The 12,701-nt window shown below is 38.4% G+C and overlaps 1 protein-coding gene across 1 annotated transcript in view; it reads left to right on the plus strand.

Annotated features, from left to right (window-relative positions):
• The window catches only part of LOC105530243 (contactin-associated protein-like 2), a gene marked incomplete at its 5' end in the record, with an annotated part of 1,172,010 nt that overhangs the window by 903,148 nt on the left and 256,161 nt on the right, over positions 1-12,701 (plus strand). Inside the window, one exon of the mRNA XM_011967648.1 lies at positions 10,563-10,719. Within this exon, the coding sequence (XP_011823038.1) occupies positions 10,563-10,719 (157 nt within the window). The remainder of the gene's footprint in view (positions 1-10,562; positions 10,720-12,701) is intronic.

A 12,701-nucleotide genomic window follows, 5' to 3' on the forward strand; every position in this document is an offset into this window, starting at 1 on the left:
AATTAATAACTGTGAGTCAATGGCATAGAACAATTAGAAAATAAATATTTTTTTCAAGCACATGTAAAATAGTTTTGAATATTGACCACAGACTCGATTCTTTAAAACAAACCTCAACAAATTTCAGGTTATTTGTATCATAAATCCTGTTCTCTGACCATTATCAATTAAATTTTAAAAATCAGCTAAAAAGACAATTTTACAAAAAAGCTTAAAGCGGAACATATCATTAGACATTTTAAAAATACTTCTAAATAATCCCTGAGTCATAGAAGAAATAATAATCAAAATTAGTACATATTACCAAATAATGATGACAGCATAATTCAAAGCTTGAAGGGTATTCCTAAAGTGGTATTTTGGTAGAATTTATAGTCTTATATGTGTATAGTTAAAGCTTAGAAAGGCTGAAAATTATTGAGCCAAGCATCCATATTAAGATATTAGACAAAGAAGGGAGTTCTTGTACACTTTTGGTGGGAATGTAAATTAGGGTGGCCATTATGAGAAACAGCATAGAAGTTCCATAAAAAAAAAAAAAGAAGAACTTCCGTATGATCCAGCCATCTCTCTACCTGCTATGCATTTTTTAAAACTGAAATCAGTATGTCAAAGAGGTATCTGCATTCCCATGTTCATTGCAGCATTATTCACGATAGCCCAGATGTGGAATCAACCTAAGCATCCATGAATGGATGAACGGATAAAGAGGAAGTGGTATTTAAACACAGTGATTTCTGGCAACATGGATGAACATAGAATACATTATGTTGAGTGAAATGAGCTAGGCACAGAAAGACAAATTCCACATCATCTCACTTATATGTGGAGTTTTTTAAAGTTGAACTCATAGAATTAGAGACAATTAGAGAGTTGGTCATTGGTTACCAGAGGCTAGGGAATGGGAGACAGAGTTGTTGATCAAAGGATGTAAAATTTTAGTTAGATAGAAGGAATAAGTTCAAGAGATCTATTGTACAACATGATGATTATAGTTAATAACGCTACACTGCATTTTGAATATTGCTGAGAGTATACAAAAAATGATAAGTATGTGAGGTGATGCATATGTTCATTAGCTCCACTGAGCCATTTCACAGTGTATACATATTTCAAGACATCATGTTGTATATTAAATATATACAATTTTTATTTGTCAATTAAAAACTTAAAAAAAAATGAATAAAGGATTTTAGGATATATCCAGAGAAAGTAGAACAAATGAAATGAATGTAAAAGCAGGAATAAATGAACAAGAAAATCAACCATACAGTAAGTAAAAATCAACAAATTGATTTTTTGAAGAGATTAACAAAATCAATAAACTTCTGACTAGACTGGTCACAAAATAGCAGGAAAATATATTAGTAGCAATGAAGAAAAGGGGTATAAACACAACTATTTCCCAATATATTTAAATATTTAAATGCAATGGGCAAATTCATTTAAAAAAAATCAACCTGGAAAAAACATAAATTAGAATATAAACTTATAGAAATGGATATAAGAATAATCTTATAATTAAAGATACCAAATTATATGAGCCTCAGACAGTTTACTAAATAATTCCAACATAGCCCCCCCACCATTCTTTGAGGCCAGTGTTAACTTGATACCAAAAACATAATGATAGTACAACAAAGGGAAATTATAGGCCAAAGTCATTCATGAATACAGTGGCAAAAATCCTAAACAAAATAGCAAAGTGAACCCAACCATATATATGAATAATGATGTATCACAGCAAAGTAGATTTTTTTAAAAAAGTACTATCATTAGAAAAAAATCTCTAAACACTAAAAGGAGAAAAAACTTTTTATTATTTTAAAAAGAGCAGACAAATAATTGAATAAAATTCAGTATTGATTCATGCAAAAAAAAAAAAAAAAAACCCTAACAAATGGTAAATGGCAAATAACTTCCTTCCTTAAACATAAAGATGAATTTTGTTTTGTTTTGGTTTTGTTTTGTTTTTTGAGATGTCACCCAGGCTGGAGTGCAGTGGCGCAATCTCGGCCCACTGCAAGCTCCGTGTCCCGGGTTCATGCCATTCTCCTGCCTCAGCCTCCAGAGTAGCTGGGACTACAGGCGCCCGCCACCGCGCCCGGCTAATTTTTTGTATTTTTAATAGAGACAGGGTTTCACTGTGTTAGCCAGGATGGTCTCGATCTCCTGACCTCGTGATCTGCCCGCCTCGTCTTCCCAAAGTGCTGGGATTACAGGCGTGAGCCACCGCGCCCGGCAGGATGAACTATTCTTAAGAAGTGATAGCAGCATCATAACTCAGTGGTTACACATAAAAGTGTTTTCTTTAAAATCAGGAAGCACATGAAGACCTTCATCACCAACTTAGTTTAACATTGAACTAAATGGATCATATCCACTGCATTAGGACAGAAGATATATTTAATAAATAGATAGAGGTTGGAAAGGAACAACTGTTGTTAAAAGAATCAAAGAAACAAAAAGAATCAAAGAAACAAACAGCATATGGCTCCATTCTATCACTTTGGTCTTATTAATCACACTTGTTTCTGGCGACTATGGCACAAAGGGTGACTGAAGGGTCCTGCAGTGCCAGTAACCACAAGAGAAACACAGCCAAGTTAACTTACAGTGAATTGGTCTCTTCTTTTCTCTTTAATACTGCTCAGAATTATAAACTCCCATATAATCTGTCACTTAAATTTCATTCAAATTAATAAAATCTACTTCATTTTAATAAGACTTAAAGTGATTTGATTCTACTGCCTCAAATTATTCTCAGTGGAATCAGTCCTTGATTGAAATCTATTAAGTTCAATTCACTAAAATAAATTTAAATATTATGCAATACAATTCATTTTTAATTAACATTTCAGTTCAGGTCCATTTTGATCTGAACTTCAATTCTACATTTCTAAATTTGGCCCCTATTCAAATCAATAAAATGCAGCAAAATCCAATGTAATTCTAAAAGATACAACCTGAAGCTAATCAACTGCATTTATTTCTATTCACCCCTAATCAGATGAGTTTAGTGATATTCAGTGACAGAAAGATAAAATGCTCACCTTTAACTACCAAATTGAATGTTTATATTAGAACTTCAGAATAACCAGTTTTTCCCAAACTCGCATCACCATCTGCAGTATGGACTCCACAGGATTTTATCTTGGCTCATTCTTTGTTTGGCATATATATTAACATAAAACAATGTAGAATTGGATGGTTAGGAAACAAAAGAGAATGTTGCTATCCTATTTAATAAACTGAAATCATAGGTAACTTGAGATGATAGACTTTTTGTATCTATGAGAATGCCAATACGTGATTTTTTAATTTTATTTTTAAAGTTCTTAATTTAAATAGTAAAAGACAGGAATTTTTGACTCAAGACCATGGTTATAAAACTGATGAAAAAAAGTATTACAATGAGTGTATTATTGAGAAAAAAAAATTGGGAATTAAATTGAGATGTTACTATAGTAACACCATTATCACCTCTTTGTATCTTACCAAGAAAACAAGGTCCTGGATTGGTATCCCAATGGCACCCAGTCATCTGGGCCTCATTGTTTCTTGATAGATGTTCCCAAGTGTCCGATGAACTCCACCTACCACTGTCCTTTTCCCAGGGTAGTATACGGCAGACTGGTCTGATGATAAGGATCACAGGGACACTGAGTCTCAAACTCTTCCTCTGAGATTCTTATTCTACAGGACAGGGGATCTATATTGTTTACAAGATCTTAGGGGAATCATAGGGAAGTTAAAAACCCTTCCCTATACTTACCTCCCACCACTGGTGGTGGGAAAAAAAAAAAAAAAATCAGAAGTTATTACTCCACGGCTTCACCTCCCCCACTTCATCCTCCTGTAAGGATCCTGAGACTTCAGCTACCATGGCCCAGATCTTGGAAGTGATGCTGTAGGGATTTTCCACATGTAAAAGAAGAGAAAGCTGTCTGTATTTAAGCCAGAGAACTAGGGCTAGTAGCCTGTTTCCATTTTCAGTCCCTGGGGCAGGGGTTCCTGTCAGCTTTGGCTTTAAACCCCTGTATTCCTGGAAGCGTACACATCCATACTGGGGAAAAAAAAGAAAATTCTGGCCTGCTTGATCTTCCAAATTACAGCTATCAGACGATTTGGAGGACTCTATAGAGACTACAGCACCTCCAAATTCCTTTTCTGCTCCATCCCATCCTGGAGGTTATTATAAAAGCTATTTTATCTTTCTTGTTATCTAGGACATTTGCACTGGAAGGAAAGTTTCTTACAGGTGCAAGAATGTTTTGAATGGTCTAGAATTGCACCAATTAAAGATGTCTATACTTAGTACATGTATCATCACCATTCATAACTTGATATGGATTTTGTAATCAGATCAGAGTGGTCAGCTGAAATTGACTTACAAAGTGGAGAAAAAAGATTTGGCAGTGGTAAGAAAGGAAGAGAGAAAGAAGTAGGAGATTTTTCTGAGCATGAGTCGCTTAGAAAAAATCCTGCACTGCAGGGTCCTTCGCAACCAACTGCTACCAGAGAGCAGAGCCTGGGAAGGACTGCCAATGAGCCACCAGCAGGGAACACTGAGAACAATTAGTGAAAAGCATGTTTCTGCTGCAAAGGTAGACCTGTTCTATTTCCTCAGCTAAAGAGCCCCCAGGGACTCTTTAACAGAATTTGTAGATAAGGTTGTAATCGTACATATGATAAAACTAGTTTTCATCAAGCTAAAAAGATGCTTTCACGTTTTCGTTTTGGAGATTATATACCCATGTGGCATTGTTTTTAATATCCTATAGAAACAACCAGAATGAAACAAATTAAATGTCCCAGTGACTGTGCTGGGTCTTATCTCAGCGGGTGCCAGGATCATATTTATTTAAGCAGCCTGTTAATTTACTTGGTATAGACCAGAAGTTCCAAAGAACACATTTTGAAAATCACAGGTATGTACCTCATTTTCACCAAGCGGTCCCCAAGCATTTGCCCTTGTGCTTCTGAAACAACTTCTTGTTATTGGTGAAAATAAGTAACAGAAATTTATTGGTTTCTTTCTTTCTTTTTCTTTTTCTTTTTTTTTTTTTAGACAGAGTCTTGCCCTGTCACCCAGGCTGGGGTGTAGTGGCACAATCTCAGCTCACTGCAAACTCCACCTCCTGGGTTCAAGTGATTCCCCTGCCTCATCAGCCTCCTGAGTAGCTGGGATTACAGGTGCACACCACCACACCTGGCTAATTTTTGTATTTTTAGTAGAGACAGGGTTTCACCATGTTGGCCGGGCTGATTTCAAACCCCTGACCTCAGGCGATCCGCCCACCTTGGCCTCCTAAAGTGCTGGGACTACAGGCACGAGCCACCGCACCCAGTTTATTGGTTTTTTTAAGTCAGTCTTGGAAAACTCTTTTCCTTTGTAGCCTGTTTTCTTTCTCTCTTTCCCAGTTTAATCATCCAAACCTTAATAAACCCTTCACCATAATAAAACTTGATCTGAAGTGAATACAAACAGTATAGTGATTATATTTAATTCAATTCATATTTGGCTGTTTTAATACGATATGCCTTACTTTGATAATTTAGCTTTAGTTAACTTAGAATGCCATTCACCATTACCTAATCTTGTTGCAGGGACTACACCTACTTAACATAGTTAACTACAATCTTCCTATTCTGAGGTTAGATAAGTTCTTGAACTCTTGGAAATAGATAATTAAATTATTTCTTTCCTCACCACTTTTTGCCCTTGTCTTTTAAAAAGGCTTTCCATTTTTATTGCCTTTAACTGCTATTCCCCAAAGCCAATTAACAGGTAAATAATGATTTGTAAAGCTAAAAGTAGCATTTCATTAGCATAGCACTGGAATAAGGGAATTCTTTGCTCAAAGTAAATTGAACCATTCTCGTCTTGCTGAATATAAAATACACAACAAATTAATAATTTATTTTAGTTACAGGGATTTAACCAAATTAGCCAATGCTAATAACAAAGTCCACAATTTGTTTTCTCTCTGGAATATGTTTTTCTTATTGGCATTCTTTTGCAGTAGATGTGGAAAGAGCTAAGTTAAGCATTTTGTGCTGTATTTAACTTATTTTCTAAGGAAAAAGAACAGAACAACATCAATTTTGCATCAACCTCACTGGGAGCATGTGTTGTATGAAGACTAAAGTATTGTGACTTGAGAAAGAGTGAGGGATGGGAGAAGAAGCAGGGATACCAGGCTGCTCTTGCCAGGACACTAGCATACCACCTCCTTGCACCTGCACTCCTTGCACATGGAGGAAATATTTCAGATCGCCCCGTTGGGTCCCATCTTGGCCAGGCTGGTCTTGAACTCCTGACCTCATGATCCACCTGTCACCGCCTCCCAAAGCACTGGAATTACAGGCGTAAGCCACCGTACCCGGCCCCAGAGATTTTCATTGACTAGCCATTTTTGGCTTACTGACTGACACTACCTCTGTTAGATTCCACTCATTCCCCAGCTTTCAGCAATCCTCTGCTCTCTTAGCATAATGTTCTCAAGGTTCATCCATGTTGTGACATATTGCAAAAATGTCCTTCTTTTTTCAGTCTGAATAATATTCCATTGTATGTATACACAAATACTATATGACTCTGCTTATATGAGGTATCTAAAGTAGTCAAATCCGGCTGAATGTGGTCACTCAGGCCTGTCATCCCAGCACTTTGAGAGGCAGAGGCAGGTGAATCACTTGAGCCCAAAAGTTCAAGACCAGCCTAGGCAACATGGCAAAACCCTTTCTCTGCAAAAAATACAAAAATTAGTCAAGTTTGGTGGCATGTGCCTGTAGTTCCAGCTACTCAGGAGGCTGAGGTGGGAGGATGGCTTGAGCCCAGGAGGTCAAGGCTACAGTGAATTATGATCGCTCCACTGCACTCCAGCCTGCATGACAGACCCAGATTCCATCTCAAGAAAAAAAAAAGAAAGAAAGAAAGAAAGAGTCATCCGTTGTCAGGGCCTTCCTGGTCTCTGCTTCCATTCTTTCCTCTGCCTACCACATCTAGGCTTTTCTTCCCGCCATTCACCGGAAACTCCTCTATCAAAATCAAAGTGACCTTCCAGCTGTCAAATTAAAAGAAAACTCTTAGCTCCTCACCTTAATAGACTTCACCATGACATCTGATGATGCTGGTCCCTCTGCTCTTTGGGAAATCCTCCTGTGTTGTTCTCCCACCGCCCTGGCTGCCTTCGTTCTTGCATCCACTACGGTCATGTCCATCTCTGATATGGTTTGGCTGTGTCCCCACCCAAATCTCATATTGAATTGTAATCCGAATTGTAACCCCATGTGTCAAGGGAGGGACTTGGTGGGAGGTGACTGGATCATGGGGGCGATTCCCCTGTGCTGTTCTCATGATAATGAGTGAGTTCACATGAGATCTGGTTGTTTCATAAGTGCCTGGCACTTTCCCCTTCTTGCTTTCTCTCTCTCCCCTGCCCCCATGAGAAGACGTGCCTTGCTTCCCCTTCTCCTTCTGCCATGATCGTAAGTTTTCTGAGGCCTCCTCAGTCATGCAAAATTGTGAGTCAGTTAAACCTCTTTTCTTGATAAATTGGTAAAGACTCAATCTTGGGTCATTCTTTATAGCAGTGTGAAATCATTCTTGGTTTTTGGTGGGTTTTTTGTTGTTTGTTTGTTTTGTCTTGTTTTTGAGACAGAGTCTCGTTCTGTCGCCCAAGCTAGGTTGCAGTGGTGCGATCTTGGCTCACTGCAACCTGCACCTCCCAGGTTCAAGCAATTCTCCTGCCTCAGCCTCCCAAGTAACTGGGACTACAGGCACCTGCCACTGTGCCCAGCTATGAAATCATTCTGTTTTTGAAATGATGTTGTAATCTAAAAGTTTCCACCAGCATTTCTCCCACTTCCAATATGTTCTGGTTTGCCCTGATAGTTCTTAAAATGTATTTTCAGCTCAGAAAATGCTCCTTAGAACCAGACTTCTATAATCAATTTGCACATTTTGTGCAGCAAACCCATTATCTTTTCTTCAACATTCCCTAGACTTGTGATGATGATCTTCCTTCCCTGTGCTCTACTTTCATGAAACACAGTACCATCTCCATTCACACAAACCAGAAGCCTGGATTAATCCACAGCACTGCCTGCCCATCTTCTCTTCCACCTAAATCCCCACAGTCCCAGCCAGTTATAATTCCTGAACCTTTTTTGTGTGTGTTTTCTCTTCTTCTCCATTTCTACTACTATTTTATTATTTATTTTCTCTATTAACATAGGAGCATCACATCTAGCCTCCCTGACTCCATTTTGCAGAAGTCTATCTTTCATCTTCCTGTTGATCTTTTGAAACACAAATTTAATCATGCTAATTCCCTGCTTAAAATCCTTTACTAGTTTCCCATTATTTTCAGGATAGAGTTCAAACTTCTTAAATTGGGGGAAGATAAACATTGAAAAGAAAGGATAAACCAATGAAAAATAACTTCTTACTTGGACAAAGATATTTTGCAATGTAGCCCTCATCTGCTGTCTGTCTATCTCCTACTATCTACTACTGCTACTCTCAGCACATCTCTTCAACCTGATTCTACTACGTATGAATATGGTCCTATATATATTTTCCAAATACAAGTTTACCTTTCTGTCTTTTTACATTGTGCTCCATTTGCCTAGGAGGCCTTACCTCTCTTACATCCTTGTTGATCTGTGTAATGCCTACTTGACCTTCAAGATGCAGCTCAACTATTTTGCCTCCTCTGGGAAGCCTTCCTTTATGACCTCCTTTGCCTCCCCCACTCTCCTCTGTGTTCATAATCCTGAAAAAAATTGTTCTCCAATCTGTATCTTTTTCTTCCATTCTGTTGAGTTGCTTATAATGTTTGGCACTTGTGGGAACCCAATGGATGTTTGATGATTAGTGAATGAATGAGTGACTATTAGGCCAAATGATAAAGGAGAGTTGGGGGCTAATCTGCTGTGTGGTTAAAAGAACTACTTAACTCTTCTAGACCTAAATTTCTTTATCCATAAAATTAGGAGGTCCTAATCAGAAAAAAAAAAAAAAAACTGAAAGTTTGTATTTGGCTCCAATATTCTACAATCTCCATGACCGTTAGTTCACAAAAAAGCATGACCAGTCATGAAGTGAATTGTGTAGTGTAGAATCAATTCATGGCCCACACACCTTCATCGTAGACTGACCCCAACTTGGCTTCCAATTTACTAAATAGACTCCTAAATTACAGAAGTTTGAATGTAAAATTGTCTTCCAAGGAGAGAGGTACATATTCCCACAAGAAATCTTGAGCTTAACATTCCCACTGATTTTTTTTTATCAACTATTTCTGTTATTGACATAAATTTACTTTTTTATGCTTATATTTGCATTTATATACATGTAAAATTGTGATATATACTTATGAAAACTTGTCTAAGCCTAAAAGAGCCTTTTGAAGTATAGAATTAAAATCTTTTTTTAAAAGCAAAATTATTTCTGTAGGTTTTCGGGTAACAGCTAGTATTTGATTACATGAGTAAGTTCTTTAATGGTGATTTCTGAGATTTTGGTGCACCCATCACCCAAGCAGTATACACTGAATCCAATTTGTAGTCTTTTATCCCTCACCCCCTTCCCACCCTTTCACCCTGAGTCCCAAAAGTCCTTGTATCATTCTTCTGCCTTTGCATCCTCATAGTTTAGCTCCCACTTATGAGTGAGAATACACAATGTTTGGTTTTCCATTCCTGAATTACTTCACTTAGAATAATAGTTTTCAGTCCCATCCAGGTTGTTGCAAATGCCATTGATTCGTTTCTTTTTATGGTTGAGTAGTATGCCATCATATATGTTTGTGTATGTGTGTGTGTGTGTGTGTGTGTGTATGAAACAGCTTCCTTATCCATTCATTGACTGATGGGCATTTAGGTTGGTTCCACAATTTTGCAATTGTGAATTGTGCTGCTGTAAACATATGTGTGCAAGTATCTTTTGAGTATAATGACTTCTTTTCCACTGGGTAGATATCCAGTAGTGGGATTGCTGGATCAAACAGTAGATCTACTTTTAGCTCTTTAAGGAATCTCCACACTGTTTTCCATAGTGGTTGTACTAGTTTACATTCCCACCAGCAGGGTGCAAGTGTTCCCGTTTCACCACATCCACACCAACATATATTATTTTTTGATTTTTTGATTATGGCTTTTCCTGCGGGAATAAAGTAGTATCACATTGTGGTTTTGATGTGCATTTCCCTGATCATTAGGGATACTGAGCATTTTTTCATATGTTTGTTGGCCTTTTATAAATCTGATTTTGAGGATTTTCTATTCATAGCCTTAGCCCACTTTTTGATGGGATTGTTTTTTTCTTGAATTCGTTTGAGTTTGTTGTAGATTCTGGATATTAGTCCTTTGTCAGATGGATGCATTGCGAAGATTTTCTCCCACTCTGTGGGTTGTCTGAAATAAATTGACTTTTAAGATGGTTGAGTGAGGCTCAGACTATCAGAGTATTCCTGGGGAAGTGGGTGTAAGTGTGGCAGTATGATGACTGAACCCAGGTCTGTTTCTAAATGTGCCTTTCCCTTTTCTTGTAGATGGAAGCCCTTACACTTGGTGGGTTGGCAAAGCCAACGAGAAGCACTACTACTGGGGAGGTTCTGGGCCTGGAATCCAGAAATGTGCCTGCGGCATTGAACGCAACTGCACAGATCCCAAGTACTACTGTAACTGCGACGCGGACTACAAGCAGTGGTGAGTGCCTGCGGCCAGCACAGCCAGGCTCACCCTCCCAGTGTGCCTTTGTGTCCAACTAATGTGATAGAAGAAAGTTTGAAAAGTGCTATAATAATACGATAATAGGTTAGAAAGGTCTGGAACTAACCCAATTGACAAATGTCAGGAACATACTGAAAAATATAAAAGCAGAAAGAGGTCAGTGCGACAAGGGTATGCATTTAGAAACACACTGACACATAATTGATGTGTTCATATTTTATTCAGAGAGGAAAATAATGAGCCATGTTGTAGACAGTGATCTGCATTATAAAATGTGCTGTGTAACAATAGAGGGATGGCCGTGGGCGGGAAGCCAGTGTGCACGCCTGTGAGAGTGCACACGGTCAACAGCCTCCTGCAGGGAGCACAGCCACCTCCTGCAATGTTTGCGTTGGGGATCTGGATCGGAAAACCAGAAGAGAGAGAGAGAAAGGAAAAAAGAAAGAAACAGAAAAAATAATTCTGTGCTTTTGTCTTCTGTAAGTGCTTGCCTGTCTACTTTTCTTTCATACGTGGAATTGTTTATAACTCTGACACAAATCAGTTCAAGAAAGATCTATTTTGGGTTTCTTCCATCCCTTTGCTGGCTTTTGTTCTGCCCCGCAGTGAATGGCTGGGTCTGTGTCAGTAACAGATAAAGGGTAAGATCAGCTGCCGTTCTTCATGAAACAGAGAGGCCCCAGAAGTTTAGGTGGAAGATTATAAACCTAAGTGTGATTCTTTGCAGAAACACGTATCCAGTGCCGGCTTTCTTCATTTTTAGAAGTGTTGAGAGGTTCCATTTCTGCTTCTGGGCAGCTGTGCACATAACCAATCATGGTCATGAATTTCCCCATATGTCCAACCATGGTTGTCTTCAGTTCACTTATGTAGTATGCTATTTACAAGGACAGTTTACAAGACAAATTCATTCCACCAGTTAACCAAAAACGAATCCTGAGAACATAACATTATATGAATTTCAGGTAGGATGTCTGCTTACTTTCTGAAAGTTATATTTCTTCTAGTAAATAAACTACAAAGGCTATTTAAATGGCTTAGAATGTGTGTGCATATGTATGTAAAATACTTATAAATATCTATCATTAATCTTTAATTATGGATGATTGTAAAGAAGAGGTGATGATAATTTTTAATTTTATTTCTTTGAAAGATATATCTACACACAGACACACACACACTGTATACACAGATTGGAAGTTGGGAATGGAGTTAAAAGGGCATGGGCTTTGAAGTTAACCTTTCATTCATTCATTCATTCAGTAAGTCATCCAATCAGTCATTCATTCAACAAATATTGATCAAACACTTATGAGTCAGCAACTCTTCCAGGCACTGGGGATAAAACAGCAAATGCAAAGAACAAGAATCTCTGTCCTGACTCACATTCTTGTTCTTGTTGCCTTGTATTACTAGTTGTGTGTTCTTAAGTCAGGCAGACCCTCTCGCATCCATTTATCTATCCAACATTAATTCCCTGCCTCTTCAGGAAGCTGACATTGGGTGGAGCCTCCCCAACTAGGAGAAGTGGGAACAGAGTCCCAGCTAGTTCATTGTCCAGGCAGCCCAGAGTGCCCTGCCACCATCACCTTGTTCTACCACAGAGGAGAGCAGAGGGATTCAGGAAGAGGAAGATCTAGTACCTGCACCTAAGTGAACTTCATTTTTATCAGACATCATGCTAAGTTCTAGGGATACAGTGATGAATAGAACATGCTCTTTGTCTTCAGGAGCTCCAAAACTAGTTGAAGGAAACACACACGTGCACACACAAATAGAAAACATAATGCAGTCAGTGCTCTGAGGAAGGTATGTGCAAGATACAACAAAAACTAATGGAAGTGGCTGGGCACGGTGGCTCACGCCTGTAATCCCAGCACCTTGGGAGGCCGAGGCAGGCGGATCACCTGAGGTCAGGAGTTTGAGACCAGCCTGCCCAATATAGTGAAACCCCATCT

Source organism: Mandrillus leucophaeus, unplaced genomic scaffold, assembly GCF_000951045.1.
Source record: "Mandrillus leucophaeus isolate KB7577 unplaced genomic scaffold, Mleu.le_1.0 Scaffold808, whole genome shotgun sequence".
In the NCBI taxonomy this organism is placed as follows: Eukaryota; Metazoa; Chordata; class Mammalia; order Primates; family Cercopithecidae; genus Mandrillus; species Mandrillus leucophaeus.